Source organism: Somniosus microcephalus, unplaced genomic scaffold, assembly GCF_052327205.1.
Source record: "Somniosus microcephalus isolate GS21.2 unplaced genomic scaffold, FLI_Smic_1.0 unresolved_chr7, whole genome shotgun sequence".
Taxonomy (NCBI): Eukaryota; Metazoa; Chordata; class Chondrichthyes; order Squaliformes; family Somniosidae; genus Somniosus; species Somniosus microcephalus.
This window is the reverse complement of record NW_028225185.1, coordinates 11,848,576-11,874,509: the sequence shown is the minus strand read 5'-3', so window position 1 is coordinate 11,874,509 and position 25,934 is coordinate 11,848,576. Positions and strand designations below refer to the sequence as shown.

The 25,934-nt window shown below is 50.5% G+C and overlaps 1 protein-coding gene across 1 annotated transcript in view; it reads left to right on the top strand.

Annotated features, from left to right (window-relative positions):
* Positions 1 to 12,811: 12,811 nt before the first annotated feature.
* selenbp1 (selenium binding protein 1) overlaps positions 12,812 to 25,934 on the top strand; it is a 75,299-nt gene continuing 62,176 nt past the window's right edge. Inside the window, exon 1 of the mRNA XM_085978650.1 lies at positions 12,812 to 12,997. Coding sequence (XP_085834776.1) covers positions 12,994 to 12,997 — 4 coding nt within the window. The 5' untranslated portion in view covers positions 12,812 to 12,993. The remainder of the gene's footprint in view (positions 12,998 to 25,934) is intronic.

Below are 25,934 nucleotides of genomic sequence, written 5' to 3'. Positions count from 1 at the left end.
CTTACTCTCATTTTTAACACGTTATTAGTTATTAGGATTACCTCCCGAGCGAATGGTGCAGTCCCATCCCCCCCTGTCAATCAAACTCGCCAGGGCGCACCACTCCACCCGGGGTGGGGGGGAATCACCACCCACAGCAAAACACCAATTCTCACCCCCGCATCCCAAACACCTCAGCGCCCCCCACAGCACATAATCTCATCATAATCCATGATTTTAAATCACAGTTTCCGTAGGATGAGCTGCTTAATTCTAATTTTAACACATTATTAGTTATTAGGATTACCTCCAGAGCAAATGATGCAGTCCCCCTGTCAATCACCAGGGCGCACCACTCCACCCGGGGTGTGGGGGGGAATCACCACCCATAGCACAACACCAATTCTCATCCCACGCATCCCAAACACCTCTCACAGCACCTCATCTCATCATAATCCGCGATTTTAATCACCGTTTCCGCAGGCTGAGCTGCTTATTCTCATTTTTAGCACGTTATTAGGATTACCTCCCGAGCGAATGGTGCAGTCCCATCCCCCGCCGTCAATCAAACTCGCCGGGGCCAGGGCACACCACTCCGCAAGGAAGGGGGGTCCACTCCCTTCAACACAACACCAATCCTCATCTCCCGCAACCCACAGACCTGTCACACATACACCACACACTCTCTCTTTTAGATAATTGATTTTAATCAGCAACTGCACGCTACTGAGCTGCTTATTCCTACTTTAAAAACGTTATTATTCATTATGATGACCTCAGAGTGAATGGTACAGTCCCGGTCAATCACTGGGGGTCCCGGTGCCCACCACACCGCCCGGGGGGGGTCACCTCCCCACAGCCCAACATTAATCCTCTCGCATCTCAACCCAAACACCTCTCATATCTACACATCAGCTGAGATCTTCATTATTATTGATTTTAATCACCAGGCTACCACTAGTAAGATGCCTGTGCTCATTTTTAAAACTTTATTTTTAATTATAATTACCTCAGAGTGCATGGTACAGTCCCTGTCAATCAAACTTGGGAACCTGGAGCGCACCACTCAGAGAGAGAGGGGAATCCAAGACTCTATATTCAATAATTAAGAGCCCAACTGCATAAACATTTACCTTCTTAATTCATATTTTAATAATAACTGATAATGTACAGATATTGATTGCTAATGTCTTGCTAGCCAGACTTTTCTTCTTTATTTGAATTTGTTTTTGCTAATGAGCTCCACCTATTTTGAGTTATTGGAATAGTCCACGCTTGGGAGCCCAGGCTGGACCATTGAGAGGGGAATCCAGCATTGTAATTGTCCAATTCTGCTACCACAGCGCAGCTAATCGCTTTTATCTGCACAGGGCCTGTAATAAAAGTGATAATCCATTATAATGATCAGGGCTCTGCGCATCACACGTGCCTGAATAGTTTTTAAGTGTGTCGTTCAGAGATCACCTCAAAAATGCATGGTATAGTCCATCCACCAATGCCCAGCTGGGCGTTTGCAGAATGCACCATTTGGAGAAAAGGGGACACGCGGGTGCTGCACATTTGACAGCTCGATCAGGACCCCCCTGCGGCTAGTTATTGTTTTTGTCTGTGGTTTTAAATGCACGATTAAATAGTGATGCTTGGTCACCCATTTGCTGCTGATTTAGATGCAAACTGTGGCTTTGCAGTCATTTCTTGCAGATGGAATAAGTCTGCGTCCATCAATTGTAATAACAACAGAAAATGCTGGAGAAACTCCGCAGGCCAGGCAACATCCGTGGAGAGAAATTAAGAGTCGACGTTTCGGGTTGAAACCCTTTTTCAAAACTGGAAAGGAAATAAAATAGATCGAAGGCAGGGCTGCAATAGAACAAAAGAAGTGAAGAGGTATTCAAAACCAGACGAGATGGTGGTCGGACTAGTGGAGACAAAAGACGGCTCAGATTAGGTGTGAAGTGTACTGGCAGGATGAGAGACAGTTGCCGTGTAGGAGAGAGAAAAAAAAGGAAAGGGGGGGGAGGGAAAACCCAAAATAAAAGGGTGGAAAAACAAAATATAAGTAAAAATGTAATAGGGGCCGAGGTTATGATCTGAAATTGTTGAACTCGATATTGCGTCCTGAAGGCTGTAAAGTGCCTAATCGGAAGATGAGGTGCTGTTCCTCGAGCTTACGCTGAGCTTCCGTGGAACAATGCAAGAGCCCGAGGACGGTGAGGTCCGAGTGGGAGTGGAGCGGTGAATTAAAGTGACAGGCGACCGGAAGCTCGGGGTCACCCTTACGGACTGAATGGAGGTGTTCCGCAAAGCGGTCGCCCAATCTTTCTCTCTCCCACATGGCAGCTGTCTCTCATCCTGCCAGTACACTTCACACCTAATTTGAGCTGTCTTTTGTCTCCACTTGTCCTATTACCATCTCGTCTGGTTTTGAATACCTCTTCACTTCTTTTGTTCTATCGCAGCCCTGCCTTTCGATCTATTTTATTTCCTTTCCAGTTTGAAAAAGGGTTCCGACCCGAAACGTCGACTCTAATTTCTCTCCACGGATGTTGCCTGACCTGTTGAGTTTTTCCAGCATTTTCTGTTGTTATTTCGAATCTCCAGCATCTGCAGTATTTTGCTATCCAACCTGGCAATTGTGACTTGGGTCTGCATTGAACTTCGATAGAACATACAGCAGAGACGGAAAATAAAATAATTTTCATTTTTCCAGCGTCTTTCATCACCTCAGGACGTCCCAAAGCGCTTCACAGCCAAAAAAGTACTTTTTTTTGAGGTGTGGTCACTGTTGTAATGTAGGAAATGCGGCAACTCAATTTGCGCACAGCAAGCTCCCACAAACAGCAATGTGTTTCAATTTCAATTTCAATTTCAATTTTTATTTGTCACATAACCAAATACAAGTGAAATCCAGTCAGTGAAATGCTTTTTTCTTAACGAGCCGAGCGCACCAAGCAGCAAAGGACACTTGGCTGCCTGGTACGCACGGAGCCCGCAAGGACGGCAGCCATCTTCGTCGGCGCCATCACAATAGGGTCCGCTCTCGCCTCGCCCCGCCTTTCCCGCACTCCTGCCCGACAATCTTCAGCCGCTGTGGTACCGACGTCCCCGGGGCCTGCTTCTCCCTGGCTCTCCTTCCTCCTGGTCTGACCTCCGAGCCTCCCGCCGTGTCCGACCTTCCAGGGCCTGCTTTTCCCGCCCTCGTATGTAATACTTTCTATGATATCAGCAATCGCGCAGGCAAACATCCGGAGTCCTTCAGGCATTTGCAGGGCAACTCTCTTAGCTTCTGCTTGTTTTATTCTCCAGACAGTCTTGTATATCTCAAAGTTGTAGTTACTGGGCAGCGCTCGTACAGCCTCCTGTGAATCCCACCAGAGCGTCTGTTTTTTTTTTAGCGGTGTTTGTTCAGGGAGAAATATCGGGCCCCCAGGAACATCTCTCTTTCTCTCTCACCCCCCCACTCCCACTCCCTCCTTCCTCCGGCTCTTCTTCCAATAGTGGCCGTGGGATCTCTTAACATCCGCCCGAGAGGCGTGGAGGCTCAAACACACAACCTTCTGACTCCGAGGCAAGAGAGAGAGAGAGAGTGCTACCCACTGAGCCACTGGCTGACACAGAATCAGGCCACTCGGCCCAGCTGGTCTGTGTCGGTGTTTGTGATCCACGCGATCCATTCTTCCTCATCTCACCCTACCAGCATAACTCTCTCTATTTCCTTTCTCCCAATTCAATTCAATTCAATTCAAATCGCTTTATTGGCATGACAAGGTACATCTTATGTTGCCAAAGCGCCGAAAAACATTCATGTTTGTTCACAAAAATACAGATCTATCCATACAGTGTACAAACAGATATATCCCTGAGTGTATAAATATACATTCATATAATTTGTATATACTCTTTTCTTATATTTAGTGGTTGTCCCTCTGTTTATGGCAAGCTGTAACATAGTGTGCCGCTAAGGTTACACAATTTCTCTCTTCCCCTAGTAGGTATGGGAGTTTTTGGTCGTCATTCAAATTTCTGAATTCCGGGCATATTTTTGTGAATTTTGGGTAGAAATTCTCCCTTATGCCCTGATATTTTCTACAAGCTGTGAGGAAGTGCATCTCTGTCTCCACCACTCCCTGACTGCAGTGAGAGCATATCCTGTCCTCTCTTGGTAGCCGGGTCTGCCTGTGTCTACATTTTTCGATCGCCAGGCTCCCTCATGTATTTATCTAGCTTCCCCTTGAATGCATCTCTGCTCTTCGCCTCAACGACTCCCTGTGGTAGCAACATTCTCACCACTCTCTGGTTGCTCGATAGAAACATAGAAAAATAGGAGCAGGCGTCGGCCATTCGGCCCTTCGAGCCATTCAATGTCATCGTGGCTGATCCTCTATCTCAATACCATATTCCCGCTCTCTCCCCATACCCCTTGATGCCTTTTGTGTCTAGAAATCTATCTATCTCCTCCTTAAATAGATTCAGTGACTTGGCCTCCACAGCCTTCTGTGGTAGAGAATTCCACAGGTTCACCACCCTCTGGGTGAAGAAATTTCTCCTCATCTCAGTCCTAAATGTCCTACCCCGTATCCTGAGACTGTGACCCCTCGTTCTAGACCCCCCCCAGCCAGGGGAAACATCCTCCCTGCATCCAGTCTGTCCAGCCCTGTCAGAATTTTATACGTTTCCATGAGATCCCCTCTCATTCTTCTAAACTCTAGTGAATACAGGCCGAGTCATTCCCATCGCTCTACCATTGGCGGCCGTGCCTTCAGCCGCCTGGGCCCCCGAGCTCTGGAATTCCCTCCCTAAACCTCTCCGTCTCTCTCTCTTCTCCTTTAAGACGCTCCTTAAAACCGACCTCTTTGACCAAGCTTTTGGTCGCCTGTCCAAATATCTCCTTATGTGGCTCCGGGTCGAATTCAGTCTGAGTAACGCTCCTGTGACGCGCCGTGGGACGTTTTACTCCGTTAAAGGCGCTGTGTAAACGCCAGCTGTTGTTCTCGAGAGCAGGAAATACATTTTTTTACACAAGTGGGTTGCAGAGCTGTGGAATGCATGACCGTAGTTCGTGACCGAAGCAGAAATCGTGTCGAGGTTTAGGAATAGATTAGAGATCATTGGTTGAAGAGAAAAGGGAATAATGGGAGGGGAACTCAAGAGTCCCTGAAGTAGGGGATCAGCAGATGGGGAGGGAGCAGCGTGTCCATGATCGAATAGTCATACAATGATTCTGGAGGCTGCAAGGTTGATGGGCCGAATGGCCTTTCAACTGACGCTCTTGAGTAAGAGTAACAACAACTTGTATTAATATAGCGCCTTTAACGTCCCAGTAGTAAAACATCCCAGGGTGCTTCACAGGAGCGGTTATCAGACAAAATCTGACCCCAAGCCACATCAGGAGATATTAGGACAGGCGATCAAAGGCTTGGTCAAAGAGGTCGGTTTTAAGGAGGGTCTTAAAGGAGGAGAGAGAGGCGGAGAGGTTTAGGGAGGGAATTCCAGAGCTCGGGGCCCCAGGCGGCTGAAGGCACGGCCGCCAATGTTTGAGTGATTATAATCAGGGATGCTCAAGAGGGCAGAGTTAGAGGAGCGCAGAGATCTCGGGGAGGGGGGGTTGTGCAGCTGGAGGAGGTTACAATGATAGGGAGGGGGGGCGAGGAAGCCACGGAGGGATTTGAAAACAAGGACGAGAATTTTGAAATCGAGGCGCTGCTTAACCGGGAGCCAGTGTAGGTCAGCGAGCACAGGGGGTGATGGGTGAACGGGACTCGGTGCGAGTTAGGACACGGGGCAGCCGAGTTTTGGATGACCTCAAGTTTACGTAGGGTGGAATGTGGGAGGCCAGCCAGGAGTGCGTTGGAATAGTCAAGTCTGGAGGTAACAAAGGCGTGGATGAGGGTTTCAGCAGCGGATGAGCTGAGGCAAGGGCGGAGACGGACGATGTTACGGAGGTGGAAACAGGCGGTCTTAGTTACGCTGCGGATATGTGGTCAGAAGCTCATTTCAGGGTCAAATATGACACCAAGGTTGCGAACAGTGTGGTTCAGCCTCAGACAGATGTTAGGGAGAGGGATGGAGTCGGTGGCTCGGGAACGGAGTTTGTGGCGGGAACCGAAAACAATGGCTTCAGTCTTCCCAATATTTAATTGGAGAAAATTTCCACTCATCCAGAACTGTATGTCGGGCAAGCAGTCTGACAATTGAGAGACCGTGGAGGGATCAAGAGAGGTGGTGGTGAGGTAGAGCTGGGTGTCGTCAGCGTACATGTGGAAACTGACACTGTGTTTTCGGATGATGTCATCATGGGGCAACATGTAGATGATGTTCAGGCTTGGGCTGATAAGTGGCAGGTAACATTCGCGCCACACAAGTGCCAGGCAATGACTATCTCCAACAAGCGAGAGTCTAACCACCTCCCCTTGACATTCAATGGCATTACCATCGCTGAATCCCCCACCATCAACATCCTGGGGGTCACCATTGACCAGAAACTTAACTGGACCAGCCACATAAACACTGTGGCAACAAGAGCAGGTCAGAGGCTGGGAATTCTGCGGCGAGTGTCTCACCTCCCGACTCCCCAAAGCCTTTCTACCATCTACAAGGCACAAGTCAGGAGTGTGATGGAATACTCTCCACTTGCCTGGATGAGTGCAGCTCCAACAACACTCAAGAAGCTCGACACCATCCAGGACAAAGCAGCCCGCTTGATCGGCACCACATCCACCACCTTAAACATTCACTCCCTCCACCACCGGCGCACCGTGGCTGCAGTGTGTACCATCTACAAGATGCACTGCAGCAACTCGCCAAGGCTTCTTCGGCAGCACCTCCCAAACCCGCCACCTCTTCCACCTAGAAGGACAAGGGCAGCAGGCGCATGGGAACACCACCACCTCCAAGTTCCCCTCCAAGTCACACACACCATCCTGACTTGGAAATATATCGGGCCATTCCTTCATCGTCGCTGGGTCAAAATCCTGGAACTCCCTCCCTAACAGCACTGTGGGAGCACCTTCACCACACGGACTGCAGCGATTCAAGAAGGCGGCTCACCACCACCTTCTCAAGGGGCAATTAGGGATGGGCAATAAATGCCGGCCTTGCCAGCGACGCCCACATCCCATAAAAAAATGACTTAATAAAAAAAATAGGAGGGGGCCAAGGATAGATCCTCGGGGGACACCAGAGATAACAATGTGGGAGCAAAGGGCTACAATGGGGGTGGTGGGGGGGTGGAGGAGAATCCATTGCTGGGTGTCGTCAGTGTACATGTGAAAACTGATACTGTGTTTTCTGATGATGTCATAAGAACATAAGAAATAGGAGCAGGAGTCGGCCATTCGGCCCCTCAAGCCTGCTCCGCCATTCAATGAGATCATGGCTGATCATCGACCTCAACTCCACTTTCCCGCCCGATCCCCATATCCCTCGATTCCCCGAGAGTCCAAAAATCTCTGGATCTCAGCCTTGAATATACTCAACGACTGAGCCTCCACAGCCCTCTGGGGCAGAGAATTCCAAAGATTCACCGCCCTCTGAGTGAAGAAATTCCTCCTCATCTCAGTCCTAAATGGCCGACCCCTTATCCTGAGACTGTGACCACTGGTTCGAGACTCCCCAGCCAGGGGGAAACATCGACCCTGTCAAGCCCTGTAAGAATTTTGTATGTTTCAATGAGATCACCTCTCATTCTTCTAAACTTTAGAGAATATAGGCCTAGTCTACTCAATCTCTCCTCATAGGACAATCCCCCCATCCCAGGAACCAGTCTGGTGAACCTTTGTTGCACTCCCTCTACGACAAGTATATCCTTCCTTAGGTAAGGAGACCAAAACTGTCCACAGTACTCCAGGTGTGGTCTCACCAGGGCGCTATATAATTGCAGTAAGATGTCTTTACTCTTATACTCAAATCCTCTTGTAATAAAGGCCAACATACCATTTGCTTTCCTAACTGCTTGCTGTACCTGCATGTTAACTTTCAGTGATTCGTGTACAAGGACACCCAGGTCCCTCTGAACACCAACATTTCACAATCTCTCTCCATTTAAAAAACACTCTGCTTTTCTATTTTTCCTACCAAAGTGGATAACTTCACATTTCTCCACATTATATTCCATTTGCCATGTTCTTGCCCACTCACTTAGCCTGTCTATATCCCCTTGAAGCCTCCTTGCATCCTCCTCACAACTTACATTCCCACCCAGCTTTGTATCATCAGCAAACTTGGATGTATTACATTTGGCCCCCTCATCCAAATCATTGATGTAGATTGTGAATAGCTGAGGCCCAAGCACTGATCCTTGCGGTACCCCACTAGTTACAGCCTGCCAACCCCAAAATGACCCGTTTATTCCTACTCTCTGATTTCTGTCCATTAACCAATCCTCAATCCATGCTAGTGTATTACCCCCAATCCTATGAGCCCTAATTATGTTTAATAACCTCTTGAGTGGCACCTTATCGAATGCCTTCTGAAAATCCAAATACACCACATCCACTGGTTCCCCCTTAACTATTCTGCTAGTCAAAACACTCTAACAGATTCATCAAACACGATTTCCCTTTCATAATTCCGTGTTGATTCTGCCCAATCCTATTACTATTTTCTCAGTGCTCTTTTACCACGTCCTTAATAATAGATTTTCTCTACTACCGATGTCAGGCTAACTGGTTTGTAGTTCCCCGGTGTGTCTCTCCCTCCTTTCTTAAATAGTGGGGTTACATTTGCTACCTTCCAATCCGCGGGAACCGTGCTAGAATCAATGGAATTTTGGAAAATGACAACCAATGCATCCGCTATCTCTATAGCCACCTCTTTCAAAACCCTAGGATGTCGACCATCAGGTCCAGGGGATTTATCGGCTTTCAGTCCCATTCATTTCTCCAGTACTATTTTTTTACTAATACTAATTTCTTTCAGTTCCTCATTCTCGCTAGACCCATGGTTCTCCACTATTTCCCAGGCACTATGGGCACGATTTTAACAGTCCTGAGGAGGCGGGTTTGGAGGCGTGTCAGCTGGTAAAATCGGAAAAAATGGCTTCAGACACCCAGCCCGCCTCCATCCCGCCCCCACGCGATTTTCGTGCGTGTCCGTTCAGCTGCTTCCAAACTGACCCGACTCCAACCGGCGGGACAGGTCGTTAAGGCAGTTAAGAGCCTGTTAACTGCCTTGATAATCCTATTTTGACAGAGGTTTCCCGTTTTCGTGCCTCTGGCTCCTGTTTCCCGTCTCGTCAGAAACAGTCCTGCCGCAAGGAGACGAGTTGGTGGAGGACATGATCTGTAGTCATTATTGGTGCAGAACTTTAAAAGCGCTCCTGTAACATGGCTGGCATTCAGATGCAACAACTTTGTTGTTGGAGGTTTGGGATAAGATTTTGCAACTCTACTGACCTTGTGACTGGTCAAGCTAACACACATCTGCTGTTTGAACTGATTGGGAATAATTTCAGGCCACTTTGAGTCTGCGCTTGCAAGCTTCTTGTCTCAACTGAAATCTATAACGACGGGATGAGAACCATTGACATCCTCTCATCCTGGTCGTCAGATTCGGAGGAAGAGCAGCGCGGCTTAGTGCTGCCGGATGAACAAGCGGCTCAGCACAGAGCCTCCTTGGAGGAAGATAAGAACATAAGAACATAAGAAGTAGGAGCAGGAGTAGGCCATACGGCCCCTCGGGCCTGCTCCGCCATTCAATAGGCTCATGGCTGATCCGAACCTAGGCTCACGTCCACTTCCCTGCCCGCTCCCCGTAACCCCTAATTCCCTTATCAGCTAGGAAACTGTCTATCTCCGTTTTAAATTTATTTAATGTCGCAGCTTCCACAGCTCTCTGGGGTAGCAAATTCCATCGATTTACTACCCTCTGAGTGAAGAAGTTTCTCCTCATCTCAGTTTTGAAAGGGCAGCCCCTTATTCTAAGATTATGCCCCCTAGTTCTAGTCTCACCCATCAGTGGAAACATCCTCCCCGCATCCACCCAATCAAGCCCCCTCACAATCTTATATGTTTCGATAAGATCGCCTCTCATTCTTCTGAACTCCAATGAGTAGAGTCCCAACCTACTCAACCTTTCCTCATACGTCAACCCCCTCATCTCTGGAATCAACCGAGTGAACCTTCTCTGAACCGCCTCGATGAAGGGGATGAGGAAGAGGATGAGGAAGAGGATGAGGAGGAGGATGGGGAGTGACACCTTGCGGGGCCGGATGTGGCCAATCCAGCAGCAGGCGATCATATTGCTGGCCGTCAGGCAAGGGATGCACTCATCCATGCCAGATTCGCGTAAGCTAACGCTTCAACCACAGGTGGCTGGCACATGGAGATGAATATAAGTCCGACATCCTCAAAACCCCAGGCATCATCTGTCCAATAAACGGTGGTTTGCGCTCAGTGTCACCACCATCATTCTACATGGAAATCACTCTTGAACTTCCATTTCCCAGAACACAAGAACCCACACTTTAAGTGATCTCAGCAGATCATTAAACCTTTTACCACACTCAACCCATGTGCGTCTGCACACAGACCTCGAGCTCACCTCCTTGGCAACTTGCAGCCAAGCTGCCTCGGTTTGCTGAGGAGACCTCCTCCTTCCGCTTCCAGGGAAGAGCAGTGACGTAAGAAAACTACGAGGCACTTAGTCTAAGCGTTAAACAAAGCTTTAATCAACAGTATTACAACATGGAGGTCTAGTTGTGTCCTTCACTAGTTCCTGCTAAGAATGTCCTGCGCAAGCTGGGCCCGTGCCCAAGTATTTATACACTCCTTGGACAGTGCCACCCATAGGCCACTCAGTATTATTTCATAAATCTTTCTTTCATGAATGACTGATTCATGTCAAGGAGCTCCTGACGTCCTCTAACTCCCTCAACAAGAGAATGGAGAGAGCCCTCATTGAACCTGGGTGCAGCCTTAGTTATTGGGGCTGCCGTTCCTGCAGCTCCGAGCACCTTTAAGAGAAAAAAGCATTAATATTACAAAGCCAATGATTGGAACAAATCTGGCATCTTTTTCATTTCCTAGTCAGATAATAAATTGATATATAAATAAAAAATCATAAAATCTTTCTGGAATAATATGACCAGCAATTTCATTCGTTAAATTTTGTTCAGAACCGACGCTGTCAACTCCCTTTCTATATAATACAGCACCAATCCATCCCATTGACATTTCCCCCAAAGGGGACATGGCCCCTTTAAATTTTCATCCAAACAACGCGTCATCAGAGGCGAGAAACTGACAGCCTCCAAGCAATTGCCTGGAGGGGACCCGCACGTCGGCTGTGACGAGGCCAATCAAGCCAAAGTAGTAAGTTCTGGGAGGCGGCAACCGGGAGCGGGTCGGAAAGCCTCCAATCAGCGGACCCGCACTCAACCCGCCTCCATTAGAAAAATCGAGGCCAAAGTATTTGTTTAATTTCCCTGCCATTTCCTTATACCCCATTATAATTTCTCCTGTCTCAGCCCGTAAGGGACCCACATTTACTTTCGCTAGTCTTTTCCTTTTTACATACCTATAGAAGCTTTTACAGTCTTTTTTTTATGTCTCTCGCTAGTTTACTCTCATATTCTGTTTTCCCTTTCTTTATCAATTTCTGGGTCCTGCTTTGCTGAATTCTAAAATCCTCCCAATCCTCAGGTTTACTACTCTTTTTGGCAACATTATAAGCCTCTTCCTTTAATCTAATACTTTCTTTAAATTCTCTTGTTAGCCACGGTTGGACCACTTTTCCTGTGGGGTTTTTTGGCCTTAAAGGAATGTACACTGTCGGAGGGGCAGTACTGAGGAAGCACCGCACTGTCGGACGGGCAGTACTGAGGGAGCGCCACACTGTCGGAGGGCGGTACTGAGGAAGCGCCGCACTGTCGGACGGGCAGTACTGAGGGAGCGCCGCACTGTCGGAGGGGCGGTACTGAGGGAGCGCCGCACTGTCGGAGGGGCAGTACTGAGGGAGCGCCGCACTGTCGGAGGGGCGGTACTGAGGGAGCGCCGCACTGTCGGAGGGGCGGTACTGAGGGAGCGCCGCACTGTCGGAGGGGCGGTACTGAGGGAGCGCCGCACTGTCGGAGGGGCGGTACTGAGGGAGCGCCGCAATGTCGGAGGGGCAGTACTGAGGGAGCGCCGCACTGTCGGAGGGGCGGTACTGAGGGAGCGCCGCACTGTCGGAGGGGCGGTACTGAGGGAGCGCCGCACTGTCGGAGGGGCGGTACTGAGGGAGCGCCGCACTGTCGGAGGGGCTGTACTGAGGGAGCGCCGCACTGTCGGAGGGGCGGTACTGAGGGAGCGCCGCACTGTCGGAGGGGCGGTACTGAGGGAGCGCCGCACTGTCGGAGGGGCGGTACTGAGGGAGCGCCGCACTGTCGGAGGGGCGGTACTGAGGGAGCGCCGCAATGTCGGAGGGGCAGTACTGAGGGAGCGCCGCACTGTCGGAGGCGCCGTCTTTCAGATGAGATGTTAAACTGAGGCCCCGTCTGCCCTCTCGGGTGGACGTAAAAGATCCCACGGCAACTATTGGAAGAAGAGCAGGGGGGAGTTCTCCCCGGTGTCCTGGGGCCAATATTTATCCCTCAACCAACATCACTAAAAACAGATGATCCGGTCATTATCATCATCGCTGTTTGTGGGAGCTTGCTGTGCACAAATCGGCTGCCGCGAGTCTTTCTTTTAAATGCCTGTCACCAACCGATGAAAGTGGCGGGGTGGAAAAATGCCGGTTAATGGTTAACAGAACCTCTAACTTAGGCTGCACTGCAAAGAGTTAAAAATGGTTCGGGTTTTTTTTAATGGCTGAAACATTAATCTCGTGCTCCCACCCCTGAGGCGTGACAGGAACAGTATCTACTAACGTGTGGACTCTGGGTTATCATTCTCTCTCTCTCTCTGTGTCTGTGTGTGCGCTGCTCTGCCGCTCTCCCTCTCTGCAAAATATTCTCAAGAGCTCGACCACCCCCCCCACCCCCGAGTTCTGCGAGGTCACTTCAGCCTGTGAAAGGAGGATTCCGTGCTAAAAAGGATGGGTAAGTCGGAAAAATACACTCGCTCGCTTTCCGGGGTGGGTAAAAATAAAAATCCTCCGTGCTCTTTCGGCTTGCCAGCATTCTGTCCTGCCAGTACGTGTGGTATCCTGTAACCTGTTGTAAAGGCTAGTCAACGACCCGTTCAACACTCCGTCCGCTTGTACTGCAGCTTGGTTGCAGCCCCAGTGGAATGTCGAGTGCCGGGAAATGTTCTGTCTCGGGCGAGTTAACGGGGCCGTTTATGTACGTGCCTTTTAACGCGGGCGAACTGTCTCGAGTTCCTCTTTTTATCGAACTGTAGTGGCACTACTGAATGTCTCTTAGCTGCTGTACATAATTCTCTTCAACGTTGTGTATATACTGTTTGCATGCACGGGGCGTTGCCCCTTTAAGGACGCGGGTAAACGCGCCGGCCGCCGGCCCGGCTCGGCCTCCCGCTCCCGCGACTTCGGCCGCCGGCCCGGCTCGGCCTCCCGCTCCCGCGACTTCGGCCGCAACGGCCAGCTGCAGTGCCGGGTGCTGGGTAAACGCGATGATGCGGACAAACGCGGTGACGTCACGACGCATAGCACGTGACCGCCCCAAGCGCGGGAGAACGCGATGACGTCACGACGCATATCACGTGACTGCCCCAAGCGCGGGAAAACGCGATGACGTCATCACGCGATCCACGGGGCTGCCCAGGCAGTCCTCGTGGCGTCCCCGCTGGGGAAAGACCTGTTCCACAGTTCTCCAACATCAATCTCCATTGTCTGCTGTATTTCATCTAATCCAACATTAAAAACCAGTTTGTTGTTCTTCTGAGTCAAACTCCGTTATTGGTTAGGTATACGACAATACCTACAGAACCAAATTAACTGTGAATTAACTGAAAATTAACAGAACTTTAAATTGAACTTATTAAATTATAATTACATTGCCCGGGGGTGACGATGCGCTCCCAGTCCCCCGCGGCGCCCACCGGTTGCGGCAGGTCTCGAGCGCGCCGGCGGACACCGCGTGCTCCGTCTCCAGGGCCACCCGGGCGCGAACATAGCCGCGGAAGAGAGTCAGGGCAATCGGGCCGGACAACCCCCCCCCCCCCCGCTGCCTGGACCTATTAATGGCCACTTTGGCCAGGCCCAGGAGCAGTCCCACGAGGAGGTCGCTCCCCGCCCCCCGACCCTGCCCGCTCCCCTCCGCACCGGGTGACCGAAGATCAGAAGCCGTGGGGACTGAAGTGCAGCCGAAAAATCGGGCAGCAGCCCCTTTAAGTGATGGAACAGGGGGCTGCAACCTCTCACGCTGAATATTAACATGGAACATGGACTCCTCTAGGCCGCAGAAAAGGCGGGCGGCCTGGGAGGAAGTGTCTTGAGGTGCTGCACGGGGGGTGGGCGGGGGGGGGGAATAAAGGAGTGGGAGAGCTGGTCGAAAGCTCGGTCGAAAGGATGGGTTTTGAGGAGGTTTCTAAAGCAGGAGAGAGAGGCGGCAGGTTTTGGGGCGGGCAGGGTTCCAGAGAGCAGGGCTGGGATGGCTGAACGCTCTGTCATGAATGATGCAGCAACGCCTTATCATATTAGACAGGGTTTATGTTACAGAGAAGCGCCTTCTTATAACAGCCTCTCCTGTTCATCAGCAAGTATATTGAGAAAGAGCGACGTGACCTCAGGACGTCCCAAAGCGCTTTACAGCCAATGAAGTACTTTTTTTGAAGTGTGGTCACTGTTGTAATGTCGGAAACGCAGCAGCCAATTTGCGCACAGCAAGCTCCCACAAACAGCAATGTGATAATGGCCGGATCATCTGTTTTTTAGCGATGTTGGTTGAGGGATAAATCCTTCTTCTTCTTAGGCAGTCCCTCGGGAACCGAGGATGACTTGCTTCCACACTAAAAATGAGTTCTCCGGTGACTGATGAGCCCAGTGCGGGACCGACAGTCTCTGTCACAGGTGGGGCAGACGGTGGTTGAAGGGGCGGGTGGGTGGGGTGCTTGGGTTGACGTGCGCTCCTTCCGCTGTTTGCGCTAGCTTCCGCTTGCTCCCGGCGAAGAGACTCGAGGTGTTCGGCGCCTTCCCAGATGCTTCTCCTCCACTTTGTGCGGTCTTGGGTGTCGGTGGGGATGTTGCACTTTTTCAAGGAGGCTTTGAGGGTGTCCTTGAAGCGTTTCCTCTGCCCACCTGGGGCTCTCTTACCGTGTCAGAGCTCCGAGTAGAGCGCTTGTTTTGGGAGTCTCGTATCGGGCATGCGGACGATGTGACCCGTCCATCAGAGATGGGGATGTTGGCCTGTTCCTTTAAATGAAGGTGTTGACGATGGTTTGGAGTTTGACCTCCGAGTGAGCGCAGACACAAGCATCGTCTGTGATGTAAGAAAAAGGAGACTTACCATCAAGTAACTTATAAACACACTATATACACAAGAGAGGTCTTTACCATGCCTCTGGTAGAAGCCCCTTACAATACTGAACAGACCAGTATTTATACCAGTCCAACAGGAAGTGACATATGACAGGAAGTGAGGTATGTACACAGTTCATAGTTCATAGTTCACAGGAAGTTATGACATAACTTCCCGGAAGTTATCATTTTCATCACATTCTTCCCTCCTGCAGGATTAGGAGGCTGTGGTCTACCTTTTGGTCCGCAGCCGCCGAACAAGGAAGAGTCGCACCCGTTGGATTCCCATCGTAGAGGGTCGCTGGTCCGCTTACATGCGGTTGGCCATTGGTCAGAGTCTGTGTGGCCTGGATTGCCCTGTGAAGGGTCGGGGAGATCATGGCTTCGAGTACGAGCCCCAATAGGTTCAAAGTCGGACTGCCTCTGTTCAGAGGGAGGTGCAGAGCTGGTCTGTGGCGGATCAGTACTTTCATGCGCGGTACTGGGAGGGTCGCAACCTTGAGCACGGGGTTCTACCGGCACCAAGCTAGTTGGTGTCCGATCAGGGTCCTGGAGAGGGGTACCCGATAGGTCCCAAGAGTTTCCTGGTGAAATGCCATCACCCGATGTCCCACTAGGTCCTGGTGGGCAGGGAGCCAGATCCCGTAATGATACGGTAGATTCTCGGCCGTCGGAATATCGTATGTTTGCATAGGTGGGGTTGGCATCGGTTAGTTCGACCTCGTCTACAAGAGGGTCATTTTTAGACGTCCGAACGTATCTTCGGAGTAATACAGGTCCAGGAGTAGTTAGCCATGACGGGAGTGATGTCCCATGAGATGAGCGACGCTGGAATCCAAAGAACCGCTCATGAGGTGTAGTATTTGTGGCTGTAGAAAGCAGGGACCGTATAGAGTGCAATGCATCCGGAAGCACTGTTTCCCATTGCTGGTCTGGTAGGCCCCGAGATCTTAAAGCGAGACGTACGGAATTCCAGATGATACCGTTATACCTCTCTACCTGCCCATTTCCGATGGGATGGTATGGTGTTGTTTTGCTTGTAGCAATTCCCCGTTCTGAGAGGTAGTCCTTGAGTTCCCTTGACATAAAGGATGGACCCCGATCTGAGTGAATATAAGCCGGCATGCCACAGAGAGAAAATACCTGCTCAAGGCAGCAGATTACTGTGGACGCCAGCATATTGGAGCAGGGGAAGGCAAACGGAAAACGTGAATATTCGTCGATCATGGTGAGCAAATATGTGTTCCGAGTTGAAGAGGGCACTGGGCCCTTAAAATCGATGCTAAGTCGTTGCATCGGTTTGGTTGCATGTATGAGCATACCATCTGAGGGGCGGAAGAACTGAGGTTTTAATTCCGCACAAAGCCGGCATTCTGAGCACATTTTCTTTACATCTCCAGTGGAAAAAGGGAGATTCCGTGATCGTACGAAATGTAGCATGTGCGTAACGCCAGGATGACACAAACCATTGTGGACATCCATGAGAGTGGAGGATGACATAGTGGAGCAGAATGCCCGTGTGAGGGTGTCCGGGGCCACATTCTCCTTGCCAGGCCGATAGAGAATGGTATAACCAAAAGAGGCCAGTTCCATCCTCCAAAGTTGTATTTTATTATTCTTAATTTTAGTTCGTTTTCGATTATCGAGCATGAAGGCGACTGATCGTTGGTCCGTGATCAATGTAAAGTGCTGGCGAGCTAGAAAATGGTTCCACTTCCGTACTGCCTCTATGATGGCTGTGGCTTCTTTCTCAACCGGAGGATAATGTAGCTCGGCACCTTGTAAGGTCCTGGACATAAATGCTACAGGACGACCTTCCTGATTCAGAGTAGCCGAGATCGCCACCTCCGAGGCATCACATTCAACCACGAAAGGGAGATTCTCATCGATGGAGTGAAGAGCCGCTTTCTCCAACTGTTTTTTGAGAAGGTTAAAGGCTGCAACAGCCGCTGTTCCCAGTGGAAATGATCTAGCATGCAGCAAGGGTTGGATTTTGTCCGAAAAATGAGGAATCCATTTAGCGTAGTATGCAAACAGACCGAGAGCCCGACGTAAAGAAGTCGGATTCTTAGGTGACGGGAGCTCTTGGAGCGGGCGAAGTCTTTCTGGGTCTGGCTTAATGATACCATTGCCTACGCAGTAGCCAAGGATGTTGATGGTCGGTTGCGACTCAACAGATTTGGATTCATTCAGGGTCAAATTACGGCGATGGAGGGCATCCCGAAATTTTTGGAGGTTGGAGTCGTGTTCCTGTTGATCGTGACCTGCAATGGTAATGTTATCAAGATAGGGAAAAGTGTCCCTTAGGTTTTCCTGCTTAACCAGGCCATCCATTGCCCGTTGAAAGACAGCCACTCCATTAGTAACCCCGAATGGGAGGCGACGAAATTGGTACAGCCGTCCATTAGCCTCAAAGGCTGTGTACTGCTTATCTGAGACCTTCAAGGGTAACTGATGATAGGCACTTTTTAAATCGTAAGTTGAGAACACTTTGTATTCGGCCAGTTTATTAACCATATCATCAATGCGTGGCAATGGGTAGGCGTCCAAGTCGGTATATTGATTGATGGTTTGCGAATAATCGATGCATAGTCGCTGTTTGTGAGGTTTTAGAGGGTTCTTGACAATGACGACTTGAGCCCGCCAGGGCGACGAACATGGTTCAATGATATCCTCTGCTAGAAGTCGAGAGATTTCAGCTGCAATAAAAGATTGGTCTTCCTGATTAAAGCGCCGCGATTTCGTTATTATCGGTTTGCATTGAGGCGGAATACTGGCAAATAATGAGGGTTCATCAAGTGAAGCTGCTGATAATGCACAAAATGGTAATTTAGACGGTATATTAGAAATAGTAAGTCCGGGTTTGGATCCACCAAACTCAATGGTGAGTTTCTTATGCTGTTTTTGGAAGTCCAGCCCTAAGAGGAGATCACTACATAAGTCCTTGAGCACCGAAAGTCAGGTGGAGGGATACATACGACCATGAAGTGTCATATCAACAACACAAAAGCCGGAGATTCTGGTATTAAGTGATGACTGGGCCATCGCAATTGCCTGGTCCTGTAGACATGTAGTTTCAATTTCGCAACAATCTGTTCCTTAATGAAACTATCAGTACTTCCTGAGTCAATTAAGGCATCTAAGGTATGCCCTTTAATTGAAATTTTTGTGGCTGCATGAGACAGGTTCTGTGGGCAAGCAGCTGTAATTGGTGTCGTTGCACAGAGAGTGGCTAAAACTCTCGGTGTGCTTCTTCGGGAGAGAGCTCGAGAGGAAGCTTGATAGGTCCTAGCTGGAGCATCTTGATAGGCCCTAATTGGGGCAGTTCGGTAGGCCTTAGCTGGATTGGCCCTCGTAGAGGCCCTTGATAGGCAAACTTTAGCAAAGTGTCCTTTTTTCCCGCAATAACTGCAGATTGCATTGCGAGCAGGGCAGGTTTTCCTAGGGTGAAAAGCATCTCCACAAAAGAAGCATTCCTTCCTAGATTGCCAAGAGGCTGCTAAAGTGGGGTCGTCCTCCTCTTCTTCATCAGAATTATCAGAATTAGATTCCCCCATGATAGGGTTCACCTGAGACCGCTTGAATTGTCTGGTTGCAGCTACAGCAGCAGATCGAGATCTGGGCAGCTGATAGAGGTCTGCATTTCTCTTTGCCAAATCCAGTGAACAAGCTAGGTCAAAAGCTTTTTGTAGCTCAAGTGTTTTACTTTCTAGTAGACGCTGGCGTATAAATGGAAAGGCAATCCCGCAGATGAAAGCATCACGAATCATTTCTTGGCGGTACAGCTCAGCTGAGGCTGCCTGAAAGTTACAATCTACGCTGAGCCTGCGAAGTTCTTGCAGGAATTCGTCAATTGATTCCCCTGGCCCTTGTCGGGCTGTGGCCAGTAGATGTCTAGCATAGACCTCATTTGGGGTCTTCGCATACAGTTTCTTAAGTGCCCGAATCACCTCTTCGTAATTATCCCATTCATCAACATATTCGAACACTTTTGGGGTCACATAATTGACAAGTATCTTCAATTTAGCAGGAGCATCCGCTTTACATTCATCCAGAAAATTCTCAAAAGTACGATACCAATGCTTCCATACCCTGCCAGCTGCTGGTGTATTCGGGTCCAAGTCCAGACGAATAGGTCTAAGGATTTTCTCCATGATGGGTGGTTCCCTGGATCCTTAACTTCCAAGTTTGTCTGAAGGTCTAGTATTTGTCAGTGTAAATATTAAGTTACTTAAATTGATGTAAGAAAAAGGAGACTTACCATCAAGTAACTTATAAACACACTATATACACAAGAGAGGTCTTTACCATGCCTCTGGTAGAAGCCCCTTACAATACTGAACAGACCAGTATTTATACCAGTCCAACAGGAAGTGACATATGACAGGAAGTGAGGTATGTACACAGTTCATAGTTCATAGTTCACAGGAAGTGATGACATAACTTCCCGGAAGTTATCATTTTTATCACAGTCTGCATACTATAATTCGACGACAGAGGATGGGACGACCTTGGATCGGGACTGGAGGCGACGGAGGTTGAACAGTTTCCCGTTTGTTCTGTAGATTAGCTCCACTCCAGTGGGGAGCTTACCGAGGGTGAGATGGAGCATTGCAGCAAGGAAGATCGAGAAGAGCGTTGGTGCGATGACACAGCCTTGCTTGACCCCGGTCCGTACGTGAATTGGGTCTGTGGTGGAAATCGATGGTCAGAATCACGACTTGCATGTCATCGTGAAGCAGGCGGAGGATGGTTACAAACTTTTGAGGGCAGCCGAATTTGAGGAGGACACTCCATAATCCCTCACGGTTGACAGCGTCGAAGGCCTTTGTGAGTTCAAAGAAGGCCATGTAGAGTGGTTGGTGCTGTTCCCTGCATTTCTCTTGTAATTGGCGCGCGGTGAAGATCATGTTCATTGTGCCCCTTAGTGGGCGGAATCCGCATTGCGACTCTGGGAGGAGCTCTTCAGCCACTGGGAGAAGGCGATTGAGGAGGATTCTTGTGATGACTTTTCCTGTGGCAGACAGCAGGGAAACTCCTCTGTAATTACCGCAATCGGACTTGTCACCTTTCTTGAAGATGGTCACGATTATGGCATCTCTGACATCCCCTGGCATGCTCTCCTCCTTCCAGATAAGAGAAATGAGTTAACGTAGTCACGCCAATAGTGCTTCTCCGCCATGCTTTAGTGCCTTGGCGGGGATTCCATCTGCTCCTGAGGCTTTGTTGTTCTTCAGTTGTCGGATGGGCTTTCCAACCTCATGCCGGGCTGGGGTTGTGCCGAGATGGTGGCGGGTAGCATGCTGTGGGATGGAGTTGAGGACACTCGCGCGAAGACAGAGTCTCGGTTAAGGATGTCTTCGAAGTGCTCCTTCCAGCAGGCACTGACTGCCTCTCTGTCCTTGATGAGTACCTCTCCGTTTTTGGCCCGCAGTGGGGTAGGGCCTTGGGTGCTTGGGCCATAGATGGTCTTGACTGCGCTAAAGAATCCACGCACGTCGTGGTTGTCGGCTAGTTGCTGGATCTCCTGCGCTTTCTCCACCCACCATCTGTTCTTTAGGTCGCGTGTTTTTTGTTGGACCTCGGCCTTCAGGCTTCTGTAGAGCTGCTTTCTTGCTCTCGAGTTCTGTTGCTGTTTCCAGATCAGAAATGCCTTGCGCTTGCGGCTTATTAGCTCCTGGATCTCCTGGTCATTCTCGTCGAACCAGTCTTGGTGTTTCCTGGTTGAGTGACCGAGCGTCCCTTCACAGGTGTTGATTATGGAGGCCTTGAGTGCAGACCAGACGCCGTGGGCACTCTGTGTCTCTGAATCACTGGGAGTCGTCAGGTTGTTTGTGAGGCGCAGGCTGAATAGAGCTTTCTTAGCGGGGTCTTTGAGTGCTCCAGCGTTGATTTTCCTGTGGCATTGTTTCTGTTGCCGCCGCTGTTTTGGGGCTACATTGATGGAGATGACAGAGCGGATTAGGCGGTGGTCTGTCCAGCAGTCATCAGCTCCTGTCATGGCGCGGGTGATGCGGACGTCCTTGCGGTCCCTCGCTCGGATGATGACGTAGTCCAGCAGATGCCAGTGCTTGGAGCGAGGGTGCTGCCATGAAGCCTTGTAGTTGTCTCTCTGATGGAACAAGGTGTTGGTTATGACAAGGCCATGTTGTAAGCATTTCTTCAGGAGGAGGGCGACATGAATCTTGTCATTCACATGGAAATGACTTATGAAATAATACTGGGCGGCCTGCTGGTGGCGCTGTCCAGGGAGAGTATAAATACTCGGGCATGGGCCCAGCTTGCTCAGGACATTCTTAACAGGAACTAGTGAAGGACACAACTAGACCTCCATGTTGTAAAACAGTTGATTAAAGCTTTGTTTAACGCTTAGACCAAGTGCCTAGTAATTTTTTTTACGTCAAACTCCATCTACCCGCCTTGGTTCCATATCCCTTAATAACCTTACCCAACAAATTTTTTTTTTAATGCGTTCATGGGATGTGGGCATCGCTAGCAAGGCCGGCATTTATTGCCCATCCCTAATTGCCCTTGAGAAGGTGGTGCTGAGCCGCCTTCTTGAACCGCTGCAGTCCCGTGTGGTGAAGGTGCTCCCACAGTGCTGTTAGGGAGGGAGTTCCAGGATTTTGACCCAGCCACGATGAAGGAACGGCCGGATATATTTCCAAGTCAGGATGGTGTGTGTGACTCGGAGGGGAACTTGGAGGTGGTGGTGTTCCCATGCGCCTGCTGCCCTTGTCCTTCTAGGTGGAAGAGGTGGCGGGTTTGGGAGGTGCTGCCGAAGAAGCCTTGGCGAGTTGCTGCAGTGCATCTTGTAGACGGTCCACACTGCAGCCTCCTCAGCAAGGATACATCAACCTCAAAAGTTTTGACATTTTCAATTGACCCCCAGCCTCAACAGCATTTTGGGGGGGAGAGTTCCAGATTTCCACCACCCTTTGTGTGAAGAAGTGCTTCCCGACATCACCCCTGAACAGCCTGGCTCTAATTTTAAGGTTGTTCTGGACTCACCCCCCACCAGAGGAAATAGTTTCTCTCTATCTTCCCTATCAACTCCTTTAATCATCTTAAACACCTCGATTAGATCGCCCCGTAAGCTTCGATAGAATTTACAGCACAGAAACAGGCCATTCGGCCCAACCGGTCTATGCCGGTGTTTAGAGGCTCGTGTGGAGCATAAACAGGGAGCACAAGTGCACAATTAGTTCGCCCTCATATTGAAAAGCATCCACAGCCTTGCCCTACCATGTCTTTTGCAAACTCCTTCAGTCTTACTCAGTGAATGGGATGATGTACGTTCATGAAGTCACCGGTCCAACCACAGCCCCTAAACCCCACATCCCCAAAAAAACACAGCGAGTTTCCTATCTCAGCCAGCTCACCAGAAGAGAGGCCCTTCATTCGGCAGCAGAGAGAGGGAACCTGTCAGACAAGGTGCCTCCTCTTGCTCATGTGCAGAGGGCTGTGGAGGCTCAGTCATCGGGTACCTCGGGAGCCTACTGTCAACAAGGGCAGATGTCGACGACGAAGTCCAACACCGCCGTCAAGTGTGCCAGTGCAGCCTTCGGTCGCCTGAGGAAGAGAGTGTTTGAAGACCAGGATCTCAAAACCGGCACTAAGCTCATGGTCTACAGAGTAGCAGTGATGCCCGCCCTGCTGTATGCCTCAGAGACATGGACCATGTAGTCAAGATCTCTAGTCAAGATGGCGGCCGAGACGGTCCGGTGCTAAGCGCGCTCTCCCTGCTTTGGGCGGCCCGCTCTCGCCGCTCGCTCCCGCAACCGGGGCGAAGTGTTCGGCGAGTCGGGCAGAGGCAGCGCAGTGCAACGAGCAGCAGCAGCAGCCACGACGGCCCGCTGCAGCACGTCGGCTGGCAGCTCCATGGCGGGAAGCTCGCAGTCCGACTGGGAGGAGGGGAGCCGGGCATGGCGGCCAGAGGTCGGATCGTGAGCGGGAGAAGCAGGCCACCACACGTGGAGCTGGCAACGGTGAGGAGGAGGCCGCGGTGACGAGGAGGACGGAGCGGCTGAGGGACATCGTGCTCCCACTGCCACGGGATGCCATTGAATTGACTTTCTGAACACGGCGCTGTAAGAATAGCTGACGTGTCCCGGCGGGGAGTAAGCATTCCATTGTACTTGTACTAGTACTAGTTACATATGGCAAATAAAATTGAATTGAATTGTACAGCTGGCACCTCAAAGCACTGGAGAGGTACCACCAACGTTGCCTCTGCAAGATCCTGCAAATCCATTGGCAGGATAGGTGCACCAACGTCAGCGTTCTCGCTCAGGAATACAACCCTAGTTTGTGTCATGTGGTGACCTGGTATCGCCTGCGGGGGGGTTGTGCTGTCACTGCCCGTGACGTCGGTCTGTATCCTAACTCCATCCACCCATCTTGGCTCCGTGTATCCCTTAATACCCTTGTCTAGCAAAAATCTATCGGTCTCAGATTTAAAATGATTAATTAAGCCAGCATCTACTGCTTTTTGGGGGAGAGAGTTCCAGATTCCCACCAGCCTTTGTGTGACGAAGTGCTTCCTGACATCACCCCTGAACGGCCTGGCTCTAATTTTAAGGTGACGGACATCACCTTAAAATTAGGAAGGTAAATGGTATGCTGGCCTTCATTACAAGAGGATTTGAGTACAGGAGTAAAGAAGTCTTACTCCAATTATATAGGGCCTTAGTGAGACCACACCTGGAGTACTGTGTACAATTTTGGTCTCCTTACCTAAGGAAGGATATACTTGCCATAGAGGGAGTGCAACGAAGGTTCACGAGATTGATTCCTGGGATGGCGGGACTGTCGTATGAGAAGAGATTGAGTAAACTAGGCCTGTATTCTCTTGAATTCAGAAGAATGAGAGGGAATCTCATTGAAGCATACAACATTATTACAGGGCTTGATAGGGTGGATGCTGGGAGAATGTTTCCCTTGGCTGGGGAGTCTAGAACCAGGGGCCACAGCCTCAGGATAAAGGGTCGGCCATTCAGGACTGAGATGAGGAGAAATTTCTTCACACAGAGGGTGGTGAATCTTTGGAATTCTCTACCCCAGAGGGCTGTGGAGGCTCAGTCATTGGGTATATTCAAAACAGAAGTCGATAGATTTCTGACTAGTAAGGGCATCGAGGGATATGGCGATAGGGCTGGTGAATGGAGTTGAGGCAGAAGATCAGCCGTGATCTCATTGAATGGCGGAGCAGGCTCGAGGGGCCGAATGGCCGACTCCTGCTCCTATTGCTTATGTTAAGTTCTTATAAAAGATGGGTCTCGAAGAGGGTCACTCATCACTTTTGTCTTTGAATCTCTCCTGCCTTCCACACTATCACAGACCTTGCCTTTTGGTCTTTCCTCCCTCTTTCCCTGCCTCTGCACTTGCTTAAATAAACCTGTTATATCTTTAACTTTTTCCGGTTCTGACGACCTGAAAGGTTAACTCTGTTTCTTTCTCTCTCTCTCTCTCTCTCCACGGATGCTGCCTGGCCTGCTGAGCTTTGCCAGCGTAATTCTGGGTTTTTATTCCACATTTCTCTAGCTGCCCAGGATTTCTACTGCTGGCACACTAGAGGTTAAGCAGGGCTACGGGGAGAGGGCGGAGGGTGGGGGAGTGGGACTAGCTGAAGTGCTCTTGTAGAGAGCCGGCACGGGCTCGACGGGCCGAATGGCGGCCTCCTGCTCCTATTTCTTATGTTCTTATGTCCTTAAATCCTTCCCGAGGCGCGGGGCCCAGAACTGAACACAGTGGCCTAGAAATTCGGTGGCGCCCCAAGCTCGCCTGGGCGCCGGAATTACCGCTCCGGGCGGAGCCGCTTGCGCCATCCCGATATTCAGTTTCAGCGCCCCAAACGGAAGCGGGGCGCTGCTCGAGGCACGGCGCGCTGCGGTACTGCAGGCCTTCCTCCCCTTCTTAAAGGGGAGGGGCCTGCACCAGCGCAATCTCCGATCGCGAGTGCCAGCAAAAGAGCCCGGCGCCGAGGAGAAGTGCCGGGCTCTCGGGACACAGCCGGCACTGCCTGGGGGGGAGGGGGGATCAGGAGGCCGGGGAGGGCGGCGCGAGGAGGTGCTGGCAGGCGGCCACTGAAAAAAATGGCCGCCCCGCACCTCCCCTTTAATTTGCGCCACTGCCGCCACAGGTAGGCCCCCCTGAATCGGTCGCGATTTGCGACCGGCGCTACGGGGTGGGGGGGGGGGTCGGCGTGACCCAATATCGCGTTCAGGGCGGTAGCGGGGCGCTGCGCACACCGATGACATCATCGGTGGCGGCGCAGCGCTACCGGCTAACGCCGCAATTAGCGCCCCGCTAAATTTCGCGGGAGGCGTGGCCAGTGGCGCTAAAGCCACTGAGTGCCCTCTTTGGGCGCTAACTGGTGGTGCAGCCCACCGAATTTCTAGGCCAGTGACTCCAGATTGGGGTCCGACCAGAGCTCCGTACTATTGCAACACTCTGTATTTCAGCCCTCTTGAGATGAAGGTCAACATTCTGTGGGCTCTTTCTATTTGTTTATGGGCCGGGGGAGCAAAGTGCCAATGGCCAAGGCAGCAGGAGGAAGA